The 19,420-nt window shown below is 39.9% G+C and overlaps 1 protein-coding gene across 1 annotated transcript; it reads right to left on the minus strand.

The window, feature by feature from the left end:
• Positions 1 to 12,188: 12,188 nt before the first annotated feature.
• On the minus strand, positions 12,189 to 14,054 carry LOC117378054 (ATP-sensitive inward rectifier potassium channel 12-like). The gene is made up of 2 exons (XM_033974596.2): positions 13,962 to 14,054; positions 12,189 to 13,883 (listed from the first exon to the last, which is right to left on the minus strand). Exons 1-2 carry the CDS (start codon positions 14,018 to 14,020, stop codon positions 12,281 to 12,283), a joined length of 1,662 nt encoding a protein of 553 aa, XP_033830487.1. The 5' UTR covers positions 14,021 to 14,054; the 3' UTR covers positions 12,189 to 12,280.
• Between the last annotated feature and the right edge of the window lie 5,366 nt (positions 14,055 to 19,420).

The following is a 19,420-nucleotide window of genomic DNA, read 5'->3' on the forward strand; positions in this document are numbered from 1 at the left end:
AGAAAAAAAGGAGGTTTATATACTCAGATGCGACTTATATTGTCACATCTGAGTATAAGTCGCACCCCCGGACAAAAAAGTACGACTTATAATCCGGAAAATACTATATATTTTCACTTGTTGTGTAACATTTTTGATTCTGGTTCATTCTGGGGGCACCGTAGTTCAGTTTTGTTGAAGGTTATCGGCTTAAATCCCGCTCCCGCAAATGAATAGACTTAGTTTCTGCGTACACCGGTGTTTAAATGTGTTCGGTGAAGGTGGGAAATCACTGTATATATAAAAACACGACCCTTTATCGTGTCTTTTGGTTTGTTTTATTGGCGCGTGGTCGCAAACATCACAAAGTTCTTCCTGTTTAAACATTGAAAACAGAGCATTTCCAAACACAAAAGTCAATCCGGGACCAGGAAGTGCTTTAAAGCGTCCTAAAAGCGACAGGTGTTCCTCTGTCATCCCGTATATATCCTTCCCAGTGTCCTCCTGACGCGATGATGTTTGCTGAATAAAAACTGATTCTGCTATCTGACCCACGTCACTGTTTTTGCCCGTTTTGAGGCCGTGAATTAGCGCAGCTGCAGCACTTTTAAATGGGCGCCCGTCTTTTTTCCTCATCTCCAGCGCTCTATGAATCCTCTCTTTGTACACGCTCCCCCTTCTCGGTTTACTGGCCTTTTCTCGTGGTTCTCTTTTTTATTTCGGGGAAGGGGGCTCGGGCAGGGACAGCGGGCCGCGGCGGTGAGCTGGTGGCGTTGAGGGGAGGCGGTCGGGGAGAGAGAGCGGTGGAGGGGGGCGATGGAGGGGAGGAGGGGAGGACTTGTTGGACCACATTCTTGTGCAGCTGTGGAAGCCGAAGCGGGGGCTGAGGGCAGAGCGGGATCATCGTTGCATCTCAGGGCATCGTGAATAGGCTATTGTTCGCCGCGTTGCTGTCTCCGCATCCCAGGGCCTCCGTCTCAGCCCGGAGGCGAGCAAAACAAGTTGATATTTCACTCGCTGAGTTGTCCTCGGTCAAAAATCGTTGATGAAATTGTCAAAAAAGTGAAAAAAAAACAAAAAAAAGGCGGGCGACGCTTAAGGCCCTCGTGCTTCTGACTCAGAGGTGGCGGCGATGAAGCTGATGAAGATGCTGAGGTAGAAACAATAGAAACATTCACACCAGGAGCTGATGACGACGGTCGCCGCGGGTCACGCTCGCCGGCAGCCCGTTTAGTCATGCATATGTATCGCCTGTTAGATGCACTTGAGTTTGCGGGGCCCTTCAGCGCTCTGTGGGACAAACTGCTCCCGTCCTGGACCGATCTGATATGTTTTTAATCCGTGCGACCGATCGGAATTCGATTTACAGTTCGCTAACACACGGATGATGTCACAGGCGTCGTTTTGGGACAGGAAGTGACGTAAAATGAAGTGTTAAACTGCAAAATAATCCCACGCTCGCACAGAGGATGATCAGAGCTTGTGTCAGGGAGTTGGTTGGTAAAATTTGAAGTATTAGTACTGCAGCTAACACCGGCCTCTGCAGGAAGTAGTAGTTCTAAACAAAGTTGTGTATTTCTGTCTCTTTCTCCATCACGTTTTGCCTTTTGCGCCGTGAGACAGAACAGTTTGGTATTTTTGTGACGTACATCTGTGTTGTAAATCTGTTTTCTCGGGTATTTTGTTGTTGTTTTTTTTGCAGTGGTGGAAAGTAACGAAGTACAAGGAGTAAAGTACTGTACTTAAGTTGAATTTTTAGTTTACTTAAGTACGTTTTACAGTGTGTACTTTTTACTTTTACTTCACTACATTTGAGAGCAGTATCTGTGCTTTCTACTGCACTACGGTTTTGAACAAGACTGAAAAGTAAAAAGTACTTTTCATCTGATTTGAGGGTTTTATTTTGACCATGTTTGTGATAAAATCCTGACTAAAGTTTTCGAGTTCAAGCTTCGACTTTGAGCAAAACAAAAATAAAAACACAAAAATCATGAGAAAAGTTAAGAAATTGATTTGTTTTGTTGCTGTTGAAGAAAATATGTGTCATTTTTGATCAATATCACTACATTTAACACGAACAAATGTGTGAAATACTTGACTTTTTACTCTTAAAGTACATTTTTAAACGAATACTTAAATACTTGAGTGGCTTTTTGCCTCTATATCTGTACTTTCACTTTAGTAACAAAACTGAGTACTTCATCCACTGCTCGTCTTTTGCTTCTTTCTCACAAAATATTTAGTTTATTACATTTAAATGAAGCAGCTCATGGGAAAATAAAACTCCAGTAATAAAATAATCAGCCCAACTTCAGCCCGTTACCACCTGAAACCTAAATTTCCTCAAAAATAAAACTAAATTATCACTGAATGCAAAGAAAACTAAACTAAAAAAACATTTAAGTGCAACTTACAAATCTTTATACAGTAAATGGTGCATGGATTGAAAGAGTCACAGCTGTAAATATCGAAACTTATCCTTTAAAAAACATATCTCAGAATTATGCAACAGTTTAAAATCAAACTTATCATTTTATTATAGAAACAAATCTTGTGTCCCATTGAATTACAGAAAAGAAATACTGTAGGTCAAGCAACTTTTCTGTCCGTATTAGATTATAAAGATATAATAAACATCCAGACTTCAGCCTCGACTTTAAACCTTTAGACTCTTTTTCACTCAGCTCTTCGTTTCATAACAGACGATGAGTTTAAACCATCACTGTCACTTTATGGAAAAGAACAACACTGTATAAAATGTATTTATAAAATGTATTTTTAAGGGACGATGACGACAGACTGACTCAGTATCTCACCTGTTTATTCAACTTTGATATGAGATCTTATGATTATCTACGGCTAAAACCTGACCACACTAGAACTGAAACTGCTTTTGGTTATTTTTGCTTCCCACAAATGGAACTAATGCACTTTAATCATGTGGAGATAAACATTTATACTCACACCTGCTCCTGTTTTAATGTTTTAAATGGACCTGTGCAGTTATTGTTTTGTTTGTTTTTGTTTGTATTGTTCTCAGGAAAAAGAGTCTCACCATGTCGCCTTTTATATTCACTCAAATTAAAAGTTATAAACGTGTAAAGTTATGAGACAGTGAAGTTTTCCAGTCTACCAGCGACACGCTCAAACACTGATCAGGTCCTTAAATCAGTTCATTCTGTAAAATGGACTTTTCGGAGCTTTTCACCGTGTTACAGTTGTTTTCCTTCTCATTTATCGCTTATTTTCAAGACACCATTTTGCCGATCAATCCCCGTTTTCGCCTCCACTGTGACGTACGCACTTCTCTCTCCAGTTTTATTTTCTTCATCAGTGATACAGTTGTCCCTCACTCTTTCGTGGATTATTTTTTGGTTGTGCATGCTTTTTTCTCACAGCGTCTGAGCGTGCATTGTGTCCTGTGTCCTGATTGGCTGTTGGACTGTAGACCATTGTGTCGTGCGTCCTGATTGGCTGTTGGACTGTAGACCATTGTCCATCCGTCTCCTCCGTGCCGTGTTCAGACAAATTTACATAAACGTTGGATCGCAGTGTGACTCTGAAGTGCTGTACGTTTGCAATTTGTTTTCTCCCCGACAAAACCCACAATGTCGATGAAACGTTCTGCACCGACAAAGACGCCTACGAAGGTTTGAACTTTGTGTTTAAACGAGAGAGAAATGTGACTTGTTGAATCCTGGTTCTTAGTCCCGTCTCAGTCCAGTTTTAGTCCAGTTTTTTAGTCCTGGTTTAGTCCCGTTTTTTAATCCTGGGTTAGTCCTGGTTTAGTCCTGGTTTAGTCCTGGTTTAGTCCTGGTTTAGTCCTGGTTTAGTCATGGTTTAGACCTGGTTTAGTCCTGGTTTAGTCCTGGTTTAGTCATGGTTTAGACCTGGTTTAGTCCTGGTTTAGACCTGGTTTAGTCATGGTTTAGACCTGGTTTAGTCCTGGTTTAGTCCTGGTTTAGTCCTGGTTTAGTCCTGGTTTAGTCCTGGTTTAGTCATGGTTTAGACCTGGTTTAGTCCTGGTTTAGTCCTGGTTTAGACCTGGTTTAGTCCTGGTTTAGTCCTGGTTTAGTCCTGGTTTAGTCCTGGTTTAGTCCTGGTTTAGTCATGGTTTAGACCTGGTTTAGTCCTGGTTTAGTCCAGTTTTTTATTCCCGGTTTAGTCCAAAAATGTTAACGCCTGTGTGAGAAAAGTGTATAAAGTGTGTGGTGAGGGGTTTTACAGACAAAAACATAGAGAATAACTGTAAAAAATAAAGCTGATACTTATACATGGCAGATTTCGTCTATTGCGGGTTATTTTTAGGCAGTTTGTTTCTTTTATTAAGTCGTTTTAGATGAATATTATGATTTAAAATGTGCATATTTTAACATAATGATCCACAGGTGTCACAGTTTATAACTTTAGAGCGACACAAGCTCAATACTTCTGCTTTAACAATAGGGGCATAACTTCTCGTAATGATATTAGCCGTAAACAAAGCCGGTTTCTCTCTAAAACTCCTCCTTTTGGGGCTGGACTGGACTTACTCAGAGCTGGATAAACGCCAAGAGCTTTAAACCAGTTCCACCGAATTTAAAATGGCCGAAACGTTACAGAAAACATGAAAAGTCGTCCAAAGAAACACTAAAACACGTGACGTAACTCATGTTATCGGCTCCGCTCTGAGTTTATCTGATTCAGACTAAAACAAACCACAAACGCAGTAACATTCCCAGAAAAAAAAACAAATGTATTCAAATATTTTGCAACGCCATCAGGGACGACGAGCCCCCGGTTTCGGTTTCAGCGTTACGTTTTGGGAAAGCTCTAGAGAAAGTCTGGCATCATGAGATCTGCGGCCAACGTTTAATTAGTGCGTGTGAAGGAGAGGAGAGAGTGACGGAGGAGGCCTGAGGGGCAGAGGACGAGATGGAGACATGAAAGACGCCGTTGTTGACCACGCAGACATGGAGATAAAAGGCGAGACGCAAAGATGGACGCGATCTTGGGCAGAGCAGAGTGAGAAGTGAGAAGATTTATAACTTTATGCCCGAGTTTCATCCTCAAATCAGAGGCTCCGTTATTGTGAAGAGTTTGGGTCTGTTTCCACGCAGAGGAGGAAGTACTCAGATATTTAAGTACAAGTACAGATACACAGGGAAAAAGTTACTCGAGTAAAAGTATCACACGAAAAAGTACAAGTGTTTAAGTGCTTGTTTTATATTTTACTCTTAAAGTACTTTTCAAAAAACAGGTACTGAAATACTTGATTAGATTTTTTTATGTGATATTTTTACTTTTTACTCTTAAAGTATCACATGAAAAAGTCTGCTTAAGTAAAAGTATTAAAGTACATGTTTAAAATGTACTTTAAGGCTAAAAAGTAAAAGTGTCACAGGAAAAAATCTACTTACATAAAAGTATTTAAGTATGTGTTTAACATTGTACTCTTAAAGTACTTTTTAAACAGGTACTGAAATACTTGATTCGATTTTTTTATGTGATAGTTTTACTTTTTACTCTTAAAGTATCACATGAAAAAGTCTGCTTAAGTAAAAGTATTAAAGTACATGTTTAAAATGTACTTTAAGGCTAAAAAGTAAAAGTGTCACAGGAAAAAAATCTACTTAAGTAAAAGTTTTTAAATACCTGTTTAAAATGTGTTTTAAGGGTTAAAAGTAAAAGTATCACATGAAAAAATCTACTTAAGTAAAAGTATTTAAGTATCTGTTTAACATTTTACTCTTAAAGTACATTTTAAAATATCACATGAAAAAGTACCTGTTTAAAAATGTACTTTAAGAGTAAAAAGTAAAAGTATCACATGGAAAAATCTACTTAAGTAAAAGTGTTTAAGTATCTGTTTAACATTTTACTCTTAAAGTACATTTTAAAGTATCACATGAAAAAGTACCTGTTTAAAAAAAATGTACTTTAAGAGTAAAAAGTAAAAGTAACACATGGAAAAACGTACTGAAGTAAAAGTATTCAAGTACTTGTTTAAAAATGTACTTTCAGTGTAAAAAGTGAAAGTACCACATGAAAAGTAAAAGTATTTAAGTACCTGTTTTACTTTTTACTCTTAAAGTTTCACATGAAAAAATCTACTGAAGTAAAAGTATTTAAGTACCTGTTTGAAAATGTACTTTAAGAACAAAAAGTAAAAGTATTTCACACAGACGTTGTTCATGTCGTGATATTGATTCAAAATTACACATATTTTGTTCAACAGCAACAAAACAAATCAATTTCTTAACTTTTCTCATGATTTTTTGTGTTTTTATTTTTGTTTTGCTCAAAGTCGAAGCTTGAACTCGAAAACTTTAGTCAGGATTTTATCACGAACACAGTAAAAATAACGCCTCAAATCAGATGAAAAGTACTTTTTACTGTCCAGACTTGTTCAAAAACATAGTGGAGTAAAAAGTACAGATACTGCTCTCAAATGCGGTGAAGTAAAAGTAAAAAGTATTCACTGTAAAATGTACTTAAGTAAAATACAGACGCCTAAAAGTTATTACTGGTAGTGGAAGGTAATGAAGTAACAAGCAGCAGATTGAAAAAGTTTTTGAGAAATCTGGTGAGACGGTTTTTTAAACGACATTAGAGATGAAATAAAATGGGAGAACTGCATTAGTGTCTTTGGACTTTCACAGGGATTTTGAGTTTGAACAAAAAACAAAAGTAAAGTTCATTGATTCTGGTTTAAACGTGATGGTTTTGTTTCGTTTTAGTCCAATTTTTCTGTGTAATTACGGGTTTAGTCGCAGTTTTGGCTCCGTTTTAGTCCAATTTAGTCCCATTTTTGGTCTTGTGTGTGTGTGTGTGTGTGTGTGTGTGCAGCTTTAGAGAGTAAGAATGTAACCGTGTGTGTGTGTGTGTGTGTGTGTGTGTGTGTGTGTGCGTTATGACCCAGGTGGACACAGCAGTTACAAAAAGTTAAATCCTTTCTATTTTACGTTCATTTTAATTGACTTTAAAAACCAAACGTGACGAGGAAACGCCAGGACGTAACAGTGTAAACATGAAAATGTGACTAATAATCCAAATCCATCGTGTTTTTTCCCAGGACGTCCCGTTACACACACGTCGATAAACTGAATAAAGGACTTTTGTGACTTCGTGCGACTTGTGTATTCCAGTTCTAAAGTTGTTTGGGTGGTGGAGTTGTGCATTGAAGTCTTCGTCCGTGTCCTGCTCGTGTCCCAGGGGTCACGCGCTGTCGGTCTGGAGTCAGGTGTCAGGAAGGTCATCAGATAAAAACAACAAAAAACAAAAGACGTAATTGCACTAAAATAGACTGCGTTGTGTTGTGGCGAGTGGGGAGAGACTCTAAGCCCGTCACTGTCATTATTATACAGACTTTTTCAATATAAGAGACAAGGAACGATCATTTTTATTCACCAATCCAACTTTTCCAGCTCCGATCCTGTTGCTTTAAGGATCGATATCAACTCTCGCCAGCGCAGACACTGAAATTCACATTTATTTCCTTTAAACGGAAATAAAATAAGACAAAACTGATCCAAATGTGTTACGTAGCGACAGAACAACTTTGTGTAAATAAAAGTTTAAACATTCTGAGACTTTCTGGGTTGACAACGACCTGGAAACAGTTTTATTACATTGATTTATATGTAAATTAATGTAGGAGCAGGGCCGGTTCAGATTATAAGCAGAATGAGCAGCTGCTTAGGGCCCCGAGGCCAGCAGGGGGCCCCCAAGAGTCGATAAATTTATGTTGAAAATAATATAATATGTCAAGTTTTTTGGACACAGAGCTTGTGTGTTTACAGCAGACTAAATATCCCTCTAAAACAATCACATTTGTTTTATATCTATAGTAGTAAAATATTTTGTTTTTGAGTCGGGCAGAGGTGAGGGCAGCTCTGTGTTTACACCGGAGCAAGGACCTGATATAATGTAAATATAAGAACACTGTCGCCAACTGGAACACATTAAAATCCTCTAGAAATGAAGATAAAATGTCTAAAATTTCCAAAATCTTGCCCCCAACCCTTAATATATTTGTGTTCTGTTGTTGTGATTGTGGTCGTTGTGACATTCTGGATGTTTTCAGTCTGATGTGGGTCATAAAAACACAAATAAAACTGGTCAAAGTGATGAGAGCAGAGTCAGAATGTGTCAAATGTGAATCACTAATAGTACATCCGCTGTCGGGGGCCACAGAGACAAACTCAGCTTAGGGCCCCCTGAAAGCTGGGACCGGCCCTGCAACCCAGATATAAATCGAACTGATATCTGGAATCCAATATCGATCCAGCACATTTTTCAATATTGATACTGATATTTGACACCAGAATCATATCAGTACGTCCTTTTTCTTTGTCCTAGTTGGAAAGTTTTGGTTGTTTTTTTGTTTTTTTTTCTGCAATACAATAAGATTTAAACTAAAGAACACTGAATTATAAACTATAACTATAATATTATAAACTGATTACTTACGTTTTTTAATGCAGCTCAATAATATTTAATAATTTCATACATTTATAATACTTTTTAGCGATAATTCTGCTTCATAGTTTGGTTTAAATATTATCGTTTGTCGTCTATATTTACTTCCGTGATTTATCGTATTTCAGACTTCTGCTTCTATGACACAACCTCAGACCTTTTATCCAGCAAAACATCGGCCTCTTTCCACGCTCTGATGTTCATTCGATTCGGCTTTACTCCAAACGTTCTGTCTGGTTCAACCTCGGTCCATAAAGGGGGCGTGGCCAAAGCTGTCAAACTATTAATCATCTCTGTGATTTGACCGTGTAACTGCGCTCAAAATAGCACAACTGCAAGTGAGTTCAGGCAAAAAAAAAAGTGTTTACGAGCAGGGCTGTCAGCAGAAATATGGGGGCCCGGGGCAAGAATCCTCACATGGGCCCCCCTGTAATATAAATGAAGAGGATGAAGGTTCAGTTCAAGGCCTCTTAAACCCTGGGGCCTGAAAACAAATGACTCTTTTGTTTATTAGGTATTATTATTAAGTATTAGGAGCTAGTTTATTAAGTTCTAGGAAAAAGTGTATTTATTTATATGGAAAACTGCAGATTAAACACAAGATTCACTCCCAAAATTGTCTCTTTTCTGCTGTTTTCTGCTGTCTGTTGTGCAATCAGCCATAAACTCTTGTTTTCTGTTGATTAATTTGTGTCTCTGTTATTGACAAATGTCTGTTTCATTGTTGATTTTCAAACTTTCTGTTGGTTAAATCATTTCTCATGTTCAGTCCTAAGAGGCGACTGCTGCTGTTGTGATTTTGGGTTTCACGAAAATAAACTGAATTGAATTGTTTTCTCTTTGAATGTATGTGTTAAAATGATACTAATGTAAGGAAATATAAACAAGTATCTTATGTAAAGTTGATTTAAAACTTAATTTATACTAATTTTGGTCGACTAAGACACCGTCATCTCATTTAAAATGTAAATACTGCAGGTTTGGTAAGAACTGTTTGACTCAGACTTTTGTTGTAGAAGTAGTTTTGCCAATAAATGTAAAACTTGTGCTTTAGTTAGACATAAAACAAGTGAAATCTGAAATGTTACTGTTTAGTATTACAGTAACAGCTATAGTCCAATATTTGAATATACTTTTGGCACATTGACGGTTAAAAAAAACACATAATTTTACTGTAAATCAATAAAATAAATCAATAAAATAAATAAATAATAATAATAATAATAATAATAAATAATAATAATAATAATAATAATAATAATAATAATAATAATAATAATAATAAATCAATAAATAATACATAAATAATAAATAAATCAATAATTAATAAATAAATCAATAATTAATAAATAAATAAAAGAAAGAAAGGAATACTGAACTGGGACTAAACCAAAGAGTAAAACGAGGCCACATGATGTCATCATAATAGAGAAAGTCATGAGTAAGATCTGCCTGTTACATTTTAATCAGAGTCAGATAAAAGACCATAACCTCAGTTTTATTGTAAATCTGCAGTGTTTCAGTGTTTCAGTGTTTATTTTCTTGCAGTATGACTTTTTGCCTTTGCCAGTTGTTCAATATAGATTTTTATTTTCTTATTTTTTTGCCATATATTGTGAGGTTTAAAGTTTGATATCATTGACTCACTTTGCAACTAAATGGACTTGTGTTTTGACATAGTTGTTTTAGAAATAATAAAGAAAAAACAAAAAACGGATTTGATTTGGAAACATTATTTGCAGAAGTAACTGGGGGTTTTTTTAAGTTTCTCTGTGTCCTGAAGTTTATTTGTACAGCACAACTGGCTCACAAGGTAATTCAAAGTGCTTTACAGAACAAGAAAGACATTAAAATCACCAAACAACAAATCAAAACATAAATAATCATTATAAAATTAACATAAAAGAGAAGAGTGCAGAATAAAACCCTTTGTGTCACATGCAACAGAAGCGTTTATCGTCGCTGTTCATGCCTCTGTCCGTCAAACTGAAACACAGATCTAAACTAGGATGTTGTTTTTTGTTGTTTTGTACAAAGATATAAACGTACGAGTGAAAGGTCTAAGGATGATCTGGCCTGTGGTGCTTCCCAAGCTTGGTGCATAAATCCGCTCTGTCTCTAACTCGTGCCACACAATGGAGCAGTGTCCATTCAGAGAGCAGCTCCACAGCTCCGGCCTCACAACAGCCTCATTATGGAGTCCGAGCCCCCTCCCCACCCTCCACCCTCCACCCTGCGCCTAACGACTGTCCCCCCCACCGAGCTACACCACTGTCACCAGCTCGGCTCGCACGGCCCCGGGCTCCGAGCTCATAGACTTGAAAGCACGCTGGCACATGAAGGGAAGTACACACAGCACCTTATTAGCCTCCATCCTTAGCGGGCCATTAGCAGCCTTAACTGAGGTCGCGGAGGTCAGCCAGCTGCTCGGCCTCATGCGGGCCCGATGACAGGGGCTGTGACCACGCACTAAATGAATCAGAAAGATACAGGGAACATGAAGATGAAGAGAGCGGCACGAAGGGAAGTGAGTGCTTAAGAGTGTACGGGAGATGGCGTTTGATCGGCGATTAGCAGATCAGATTGTGACGAGTCTGAGGCGAAAGTAAGGATTTCTAACAAACGTAGGGCCTGAAAAGTCAAAAATCAGCCATCTTAACATGTTTATCTGCGTGATAAAACTGCTAAACTCTTGTCTTTACTTTTAAAATTCATTCACATCACACATTTTAGACTCAGTGGGTGAACACGTAACAGCAGCGTGCAATGGAGGACCCACAATTTTTTATTTTGTATTTGTATGTTTTCCAAAATTCAGCTGCGTAAATGCATCGTTTAATAGTTTAATTGTGTGAGTTACACCTCCAGTCTCCAGAACAAACTCTTTATCTCACACACTGCGTTGTAGTTTTTCAGCCTGGCCACATGGGGGAGCTGGCACCACAGTACAAACAGCATGAAATGAAGTAGAGTGGGGTCTGTGGGAAGTGCAGTGGCGTCTAGTGACTGTAGGACACAGTTGTTGTTTTTTTAAATGTAAAAACAGGCAGGAAATGTGTGGATGAAAGGGTTTAAATGGACATGCTATTGACTTTTGTGTGGGCCTAATGCATGGACTAAAAACATAGAGCTTAGAATAATCTGCTCCAGTGCCCTGACTCCCACAAAAAAGAGAGTTCTAATCTCACAGTCCTGCATAAATATAAAGGTCTGTAAAATAATAACTCACCCTAAAGACACTGCTCTGTTTGGATACAATTATAATTCAAATAATAATAATAATTTGAATATTTATGTTAATATTTCTTATAAATCGGTTCAAATTGAGGGTTATTAAAAACTCAGTTGCTTACATAAGTTCAAAGGGTTAATGGTTTCCACGGCGATGATTTCACTAGTTTTATTTTAGTTTTATTATAGGTCACTGAAGGACACGATACAACCATGAGACTTCTGTAACAATAACACAAGTTTCATTTCATACTTATAGTTTTTATTAGTTTCTTTGTGCATATAAAATCACAATCTGAATAAACACTGATGTTTGGCTGAAAGTCCTTTATACAGGAGCTACTTTTCCCTGTGGCTTTGTTCATAACGGGACTTTTCCTTAATCTGTATAAACCTTATTTTAATTACCTTTACAGATCATTGAATAAAAATAATACGTTTCATTTACATAAATAAAATAGATGAACTGTAAAGATTGTTCAAATAAACCTCAAGATAAGATGAAAAAAAGAGTTTTGGGCTACAGATCCTCTGACAGCTGTCGTCTGTTTGATTTTTACACGTTCAGGACTGTGCCGGCTGAACAAACAGAGGAAAAACAGTGACTGACTTAAACTCCAGACTCTCTGCTGATGTATAAAGGCAGAGTGGGCTGCAGTCGGCTTAGACTCATTTGATTGTTTGAGTCCAGCATACACAGCATCTCCACTGTCTGCTGCTGTAGTACTGTGTCCTTACAGACAGGTCGGAGGTCATCCCTCAGGAGTCCTCTCTCTTTTACATCCGGATCCTCATCTTCATCCCCAGAGCACAGAGCCACCTCGTTCTCGTAGCAGAAGGCGCTGGGGGAGTGAGTGCCCAGCAGGCGGCGCGCTGCCTTTGGGGCAAACGGTGAATGTGTGTGTGAGCAGCTGGAAGAGGAGGAGGAAGACTGACTGCCCCGGCCTCTCCTCCGGCTCAGCTCCCTGGCACTGTACTGAGGCGTAGAGGGCACTTCATACGTCTTATGAAAGCGGGAGTAGTCCACGTGATAGCGGTCCCCCTTCTCAAAGACCACAGGCTCAAAGCGATGACCCCACAGGATCTCCTTGGCTAAATAAGAGCTTCGGGCTTGAGTGGTCATAGCTGTGGCCTCCACCATGCCCTCCAGAATGACCACAATCTCAAAGTCCTGCTTCTGCAGATCAGAACAGCTAAAATTATACAAAGGGCTAGTCTTGTTGATCTCATGGACGACCACCAGAGGTGAGACAAGGAACAAGCGATCAAGCCCTTCATCATAACCTACATCTATGTCCGTCTGCTCCAGCGGGAGGTACTCGCCCTCTGCGGTGACGTGGGGCCGGATGAGCTGGGCTCGGACATGAGCCTCCACAATGTGGCTCTTTCGCATATTTCCCAAACGCCACATGAGGCAAAATTTACCGTCCCTCAGAGCGATCACAGCATGATGTGAGAACAACAAGGTCTGTGCGCGCTTTTTAGGCCGGACCATTTTGGCCATGATGGTGCCTATCATAAAGGAGTCTATGATACAGCCTATAATGGACTGAATTACAACAGTGACTACAGCCACGGGGCACTCCTCAGTCACACAGCGGAAACCATAACCGATGGTGGTCTGGGTCTCAATGGAGAAAAGGAACGCTCCAACAAAGCCCTGTATGTGGAGGATACAGGGCCTCCACGCCTTCTGCTCCTCCTGCTCTGAGCTGCCCCCGTCCTTCAGGGGGAGGTGAAGGTCAAAGTCCCCGTGAGCCAAGGACACGCCCCAGAAGACCAGCCCGAACAGCAGCCATGACAGCAGAAAGGTGGTGGTGAAGATGAGCAGCAGGTAGCGCCAGCGTATGTCCACACATGTGGTGAAGATGTCCGCCAAGTATCGTCTGGGCTTGTCTTCCATGTTGTTAAACACCACATTACACTGTCCATTCTTCTTCACAAATCGACTGCGGAGGCGACCGGTGCTGAGATCCAGGCCCAGGCGACACGAGGGAGAGCCTCGACAGCTGTGGGACACTGGCTCATGTGGGACCCTCAGAGACAGAGCACCTCTGGGCTCTTCAGTGTCTGAACAGTCTCCTCCATCGTCTCCATCCGCCGCAGCCATGCAGCTCTCTGTTAGTGTGTGCTGAGTCACAGGACTGTGGCCATTGTAAAGCCCCAGGGTCGAGATCTGCACAGCGTCTTCATCTGTGGATACAATGCTGTATCTGTAAAACATTACAGTGTCTGTTAACTTAAACCTAAAAACACATGTTTCTAGCTCAGTTTGTGTTTGCAGTAGGTACCTGTTGACCCGCACAGCTCCCATGGCACCAGTGATCATGAGCCGGGCAGTTCCAACCATGAAAGAACTGGAGCTGGACTCAGAGGCAGCAGTGGATCAGTGAGGGCTGGTCTCATGAAAACAAAGCTTCAAGATCTTCCATTTTCTGAAAAGAAGGAAAACCAATGAATATATTGGAGACATGTTACTACAAGTTGCGACTGCTTCTAAACACTTTTGTGTGATGAACGTGTATTGATCTTCTTGTATGCTGCTAGCCTAGGGGACCTCTGGCCCTCTACAAAACCAGACAGGCAGGGCCAGGGCAGAGGTCTAAAAAGAAATGAATCAGTGGTTATCTACTGTTAGAGGAACAATTGATCTGTTGTTTGGCCTGGTGTCAAGCTTGGAGGGTGATTTTGCGCGGCTTATGTCAGCAAGCTGCCAACCATGAGAACTAAAAAGCATTTTGTTACATAATCAGTGCAGCGACACACTACACAAAGGGCATCTCTGTGTTTATTTTATGTATGCACGTCGATGGCTGACGTGTGTCACAGTGATGGACTGTGCCTGACAACTGCACTTTAGAGGAACTCAAAAGTTTCCTACAAGTCAGCAGCCTCACGCCACAGATGTGACGTGGGCCTCGCCCTGTTACACCAAGGACAGATAAAGTCACGTTTGACTGGAAAAAGAGGCATTTTCTACCAGATAATTGTTAAAAAGAGGGAAATCAATACATCAATAATAACAGCTGCAGGAACAACGGCATGTTCTTCTTTAGATGTGAGTCTGGGTCTCACATGTTCTTTAGAGTTAAGTTTGTTGGGTCTCTCACATGTTCTTCTTTAGGTTAGAGCCTGTTGGATCTCTCGGGTCAAACGCGTGGTGGTGGTGGTGGTGGAGGTGGTGGTGGTATTGGTGACATCATGAGGTTTGAGCTGGAGAACTCTGCCGACAAAGTCAAACTTGCTTGAAATTATAATATCACCACCATGAGTCTGTTTTGTTCATTGTTTAGAGCAGAAAAAACACAACACACTGAGCTAAAGACCAAAGTGTCAGTAAACATCACCTTAACGTGTTTCAGTTGTATTTTCTGTGTCATCTTTCAGTCGTCCAGGTACATCCACAGTTTGGCCACTCGTCCAACTGAAGAAGCTACTTGGACGAATGGCAGAATGTATTCTCATTAAAAACTGTCCCGTTGACAAAAATTAACACTTTGCCTTTCAATTATCTCGCTCACCAACTAAAAATAAATCCATCTGTCGTTTGTCGTACGGACCTAAACCTGCTGATTCAAGGATCGTTCACACACCAGGAGGTATTATCCAACAGACCAAAGGAGATACTGATGTGTCCCAGTACGTCACAGAAGTACAGAAAGTAATCCCACGCAGAGACATGTCGAAGGGAGCCCCTGATAAAGACAAGATTACAATGTTCTTTAATCCCCACATTCAAACAGTATGAAGATGGACTGAGGCTGAGGTCTGACCGTGATTTAGACCCTCAGTGTAGATACTCTGCTACAGACAAGAATACAACACACAAAAGTACAATAAAAACTCAAATTATTACAATGTCAGCACAAAATATGGAGTAAATAAATGTAAGGTCTAAATATATATCCACATCCCATGTTAGACATCGGAAATAAATGCAGATTATTGTAAAGAGATTATGACATCACAGGTGGAGCATGTAATGACATTTACTGAAGGCTGAAGGATTTGTGCTCCTGCAGACTCAGTATCATCCAAACTGCATGGGCTACTTTTACAGCAAAGTTATTATTAGATAGAGAACTTGCTATCTGCCTATCTTAACAAAAAAGTTTCTTCTGTGAAACAAGCCCACATCCCAGAGGAGTTTGCAACGTCTCAAACCTACAGAGGTGTAGAAATAGGTCTAATTCAGCAAGTGGTTCAGTTTGGGTGTAACTGTGGGTGTTTTTAGTTAAATGCAACAAATATTTTACAGTACAGTTACTGTAAATATCATAAAACCATAACTATTGTATTTAGCTTCACATTAGATCAGAGTCATTAGTGCAGTGTCAGTGGTGACAGACTGATCACTGTAGATCAATTGTCCAAACTGTGTGAGTTGATGTTATGACAGTTGCAGTTTGAACTCTGTGGCTGCTGTGACGTAGGTTCATTTGAATGTGCTTCACAGGAGCTGTCCAGTGCTGAAAATCAATCCAAAAGTCCTGAGGACTAATTAACCACAGGGGGAGGGGCTCATTTAACCTTCAAACCTGCTTAAGTTTGCCAAACACCTGTCACTTTACAAGTATTTTAATTACGTTTTTGATTTGTGTACCATATGAGTAAAGTTAACATAGTAATATGTAATAAAATTATAGTAGGAACAAAAAATTATATTGTTTCATAGTGTTTCAGTAAACAAAAAAACATTTTACATTAAATGTAATTATGAAAAGTGTGTGCTGCACAGATAAATGAGCGGACTCACCTGTCCATCAGTGTCAGCTGCCTCCTGTAAACTGTAACATCCTCCAAAGAAAATGAGTCTGGCAGACGAAATCTTCACTTCTGACTCTTCATTATTGAAGTAAAAGTCTCCCAAATGTGAAATGCATGGCAGAGAGTAGAGCTCTCCACAGTGAGCTGTGTCCATAGTGCAGAGGGAGCCGCTCTGTGTGAGTGGGAGATACACACACACACATAGACACACACAAACACACACACACAGAGTCTGCAGGAGAGAGAGAGAGCGCTCTGCTCCTGTTTACAGAATGGCCTATTGTTTAGCTCAGAGATGACGGCTGTAGATTATGAAGCATCCGTTTTTCAGCATTTTTAGGATTGTGTCACACAAAAGGAAAGTTATTCAACAGTTTATGTCTGATTTGAGTTTTACACATTAAACCCAGTTCACTGTTTTTAAGGAATTAGAATTTTCATGAAAACTGAAAGTGTGTACTGCTCTTTAGAAACTGAACGTGTTTCTGTCACAACAAACACTGAAGCAAATGTGAACTGACAAGTCAAACTGTCTGAAATACTATAGAAAATTCTACATTTTCAGATGTGCATGTTTTTGTGTCTTGTTTCAGACTTTTGAAAGGTTTCTGAAACAACTTTCAGTTTCCAAGGAAACCTGATTTGCCTATTTCTGCTCTCTGAAATCTACCATCTCTATGACCACACAGTTTATTTATAACACACCTTATTTATGTGATATAATGAGACAACAAGTGGCAGTTGGGTTGTGGAGGTGGGGGCTCGTGCTCTGAGCTGAGCTGCATGTGGGTCAGTAGCAGTAAGTAAAGTGAAAGAGTGGGCTGGAACCAACACTGCAGCGCCACGGATAAAGGCCAGAGCCTCAGTGTGTGTAATGTGTGATGTGTAATGTGTAATGTGTAATGTGTAATGTGTGATGTGTGATGTGTGATGTGTAATGTGTGATGTGTAATGTGTGATGTGCGATGTGCGATGTGCGATGTGTGATGTGTGATGTGTAATGTGTGATGTGTGATGTATAATGTGTGATGTGCGACGTGCGACGTGTAGTGTGATGTGTGATGTGCGATGTGCGATGTGCGATGTGCGACGTGTAGTGCGATGTGCGATGTGCAATGTGCAATGTGCGATGTGTGATGTGTAATGTGTGATGTGTAATGTGTGATGTGTGATGTGTGATGTGTGATGTGTAATGTGTGATGTGTGATGTGTGATGTGTGATGTGTGATGTGTGATGTGTAATGTGTGATGTGTGATGTGTGATGTGTGATGTGTGATGTGTGATGTGTGATGTGTGATGTGTGATGTGTAATGTGTGATGTGTGATGTGTGATGTGTGATGTGTGATGTGTGATGTGTAATGTGTGATGTGTGATGTGTGATGTGTGATGTGTAATGTGTCATGTGTGATGTGATGTGTAATGTGTGATGTGTAATGTGTAATGTGTAATGTGTAATGTGTGATGTGTGATGTGTAATGTGTGATGTGTGATGTGTAATGTGTGATGTGTGATGTGTAATGTGTGATGTGTGATGTATAATGTGTGATGTGCGACGTGCGACGTGTAGTGTGATGTGTGATGTGCGATGTGCGATGTGCGACGTGTAGTGCGATGTGCGATGTGCAATGTGCAATGTGCAATGTGTGATGTGTAATGTGTGATGTGTAATGTGTGATGTGTGATGTGTAATGTGTCATGTGTGATGTGTAATGTGTGATGTGTGATGTGTGATGTGTGATGTGTGATGTGTGATGTGTGATGTGTGATGTGTAATGTGTAATGTGTCATGTGTGATGTGTGATGTGTGATGTGTGATGTGTGATGTGTGATGTGTGATGTGTGATGTGTAATGTGTAATGTGTGATGTGTAATGTGTGATGTGTGATGTGTAATGTGTGATGTGTGATGTGTGATGTGTGATGTGTGATGTGTAATGTGTGATGTGCGATGTGTGATGTGTATGTAATGTGTGATGTGTAATGTGTAATGTGTGATGAGTGATGTGTAATGTGTAATGTGTAATGTGTCATGTGTAATGTGTAATGTGTGATGTGTAATGTGTGATGTGTGATGTGTGATGAGTGATGTGTAATGTGTAATGTGTAATGTGTGATGTGTGATGTGTGATGTGTAATGTGTGATGTGCGATGTGTGATGTGTATGTAATGTGTAATGTGTAATGTGTGATGTGTAATGTGTGATGTGTGATGTGTGATGAGTGATGTGTAATGTGTAATGTGTAATGTGTCATGTGTAATGTGTAATGTGTAATGTGTGATGTGCGATGTGCGATGTGCGATGTGCACATCGCACGTGTAATGTGTAATGTGTGATGTGTGATGTGATGTGTAATGTGTAATGTGTAATGTGTGATGTGTAATGTGTGATGTGTAATGTGTGATGTGTAATGTGTAATGTGTGATGTGCGATGTGCGATGTGTGATGTGATGTGTAATGTGTAATGTGTGATGTGTAATGTGTAATGTGTAATGTGCGATGTGCGATGTGTGATGTGTGATGTGATGTGTAATGTGTGATGTGTAATGTGTAATGTGCAATGTGTGACGTGCGATGTGCGATGTGTGATGTGTGATGTGCGATGTGATACTATCGTCTGGATGTTATTGTATAGAAGCTTATAATCAGTCATAGAGTTGAAAGGTCAGTCGGGTCAGAGTATCTCAAAAATGTCTGATTTTTTTGTGTTTACGTGTTTCTCCGTTGTCCAAAAGAGGAACCGTGGTTAAGCAGCATGAGGCGCTGATCTGATGCAACAAACACACTCGCTCAGTGTTTAAAGTGAACCTACTGTGCTCGTGTCTGCTCTAAAGTCATAATCTACGACGCCCGTGGATCATTACGTTATGTTATAGTATAATTCACACATTTTAAATCACAATATTCATCTAAACCGACTTCACGTAAACGTCGTCACAACAAAACGCCGTGTAGTTATCGGCCCGTCCTATGAACAGCTGCAC

This window comes from Periophthalmus magnuspinnatus, chromosome 1, assembly GCF_009829125.3.
Source record: "Periophthalmus magnuspinnatus isolate fPerMag1 chromosome 1, fPerMag1.2.pri, whole genome shotgun sequence".
Lineage (NCBI taxonomy): Eukaryota > Metazoa > Chordata > Actinopteri > Gobiiformes > Gobiidae > Periophthalmus > Periophthalmus magnuspinnatus.

What these genes read in the sequence shown, in the direction of transcription:
- LOC117378054 (XM_033974596.2), bottom strand. Translation starts at nt 14,020, where the DNA reads ATGGTTGGAACTGCCCGGCTCATGATCACTGGTGCCATGGGAGCTGTG. An exon ending in GGAGCTGTGCGGGTCAACAG is followed by an intron (nt 13,884 to 13,961) that starts GTACCTACTGCA and finishes AATGTTTTACAG; the next exon opens with ATACAGCATTGTATCCACAG.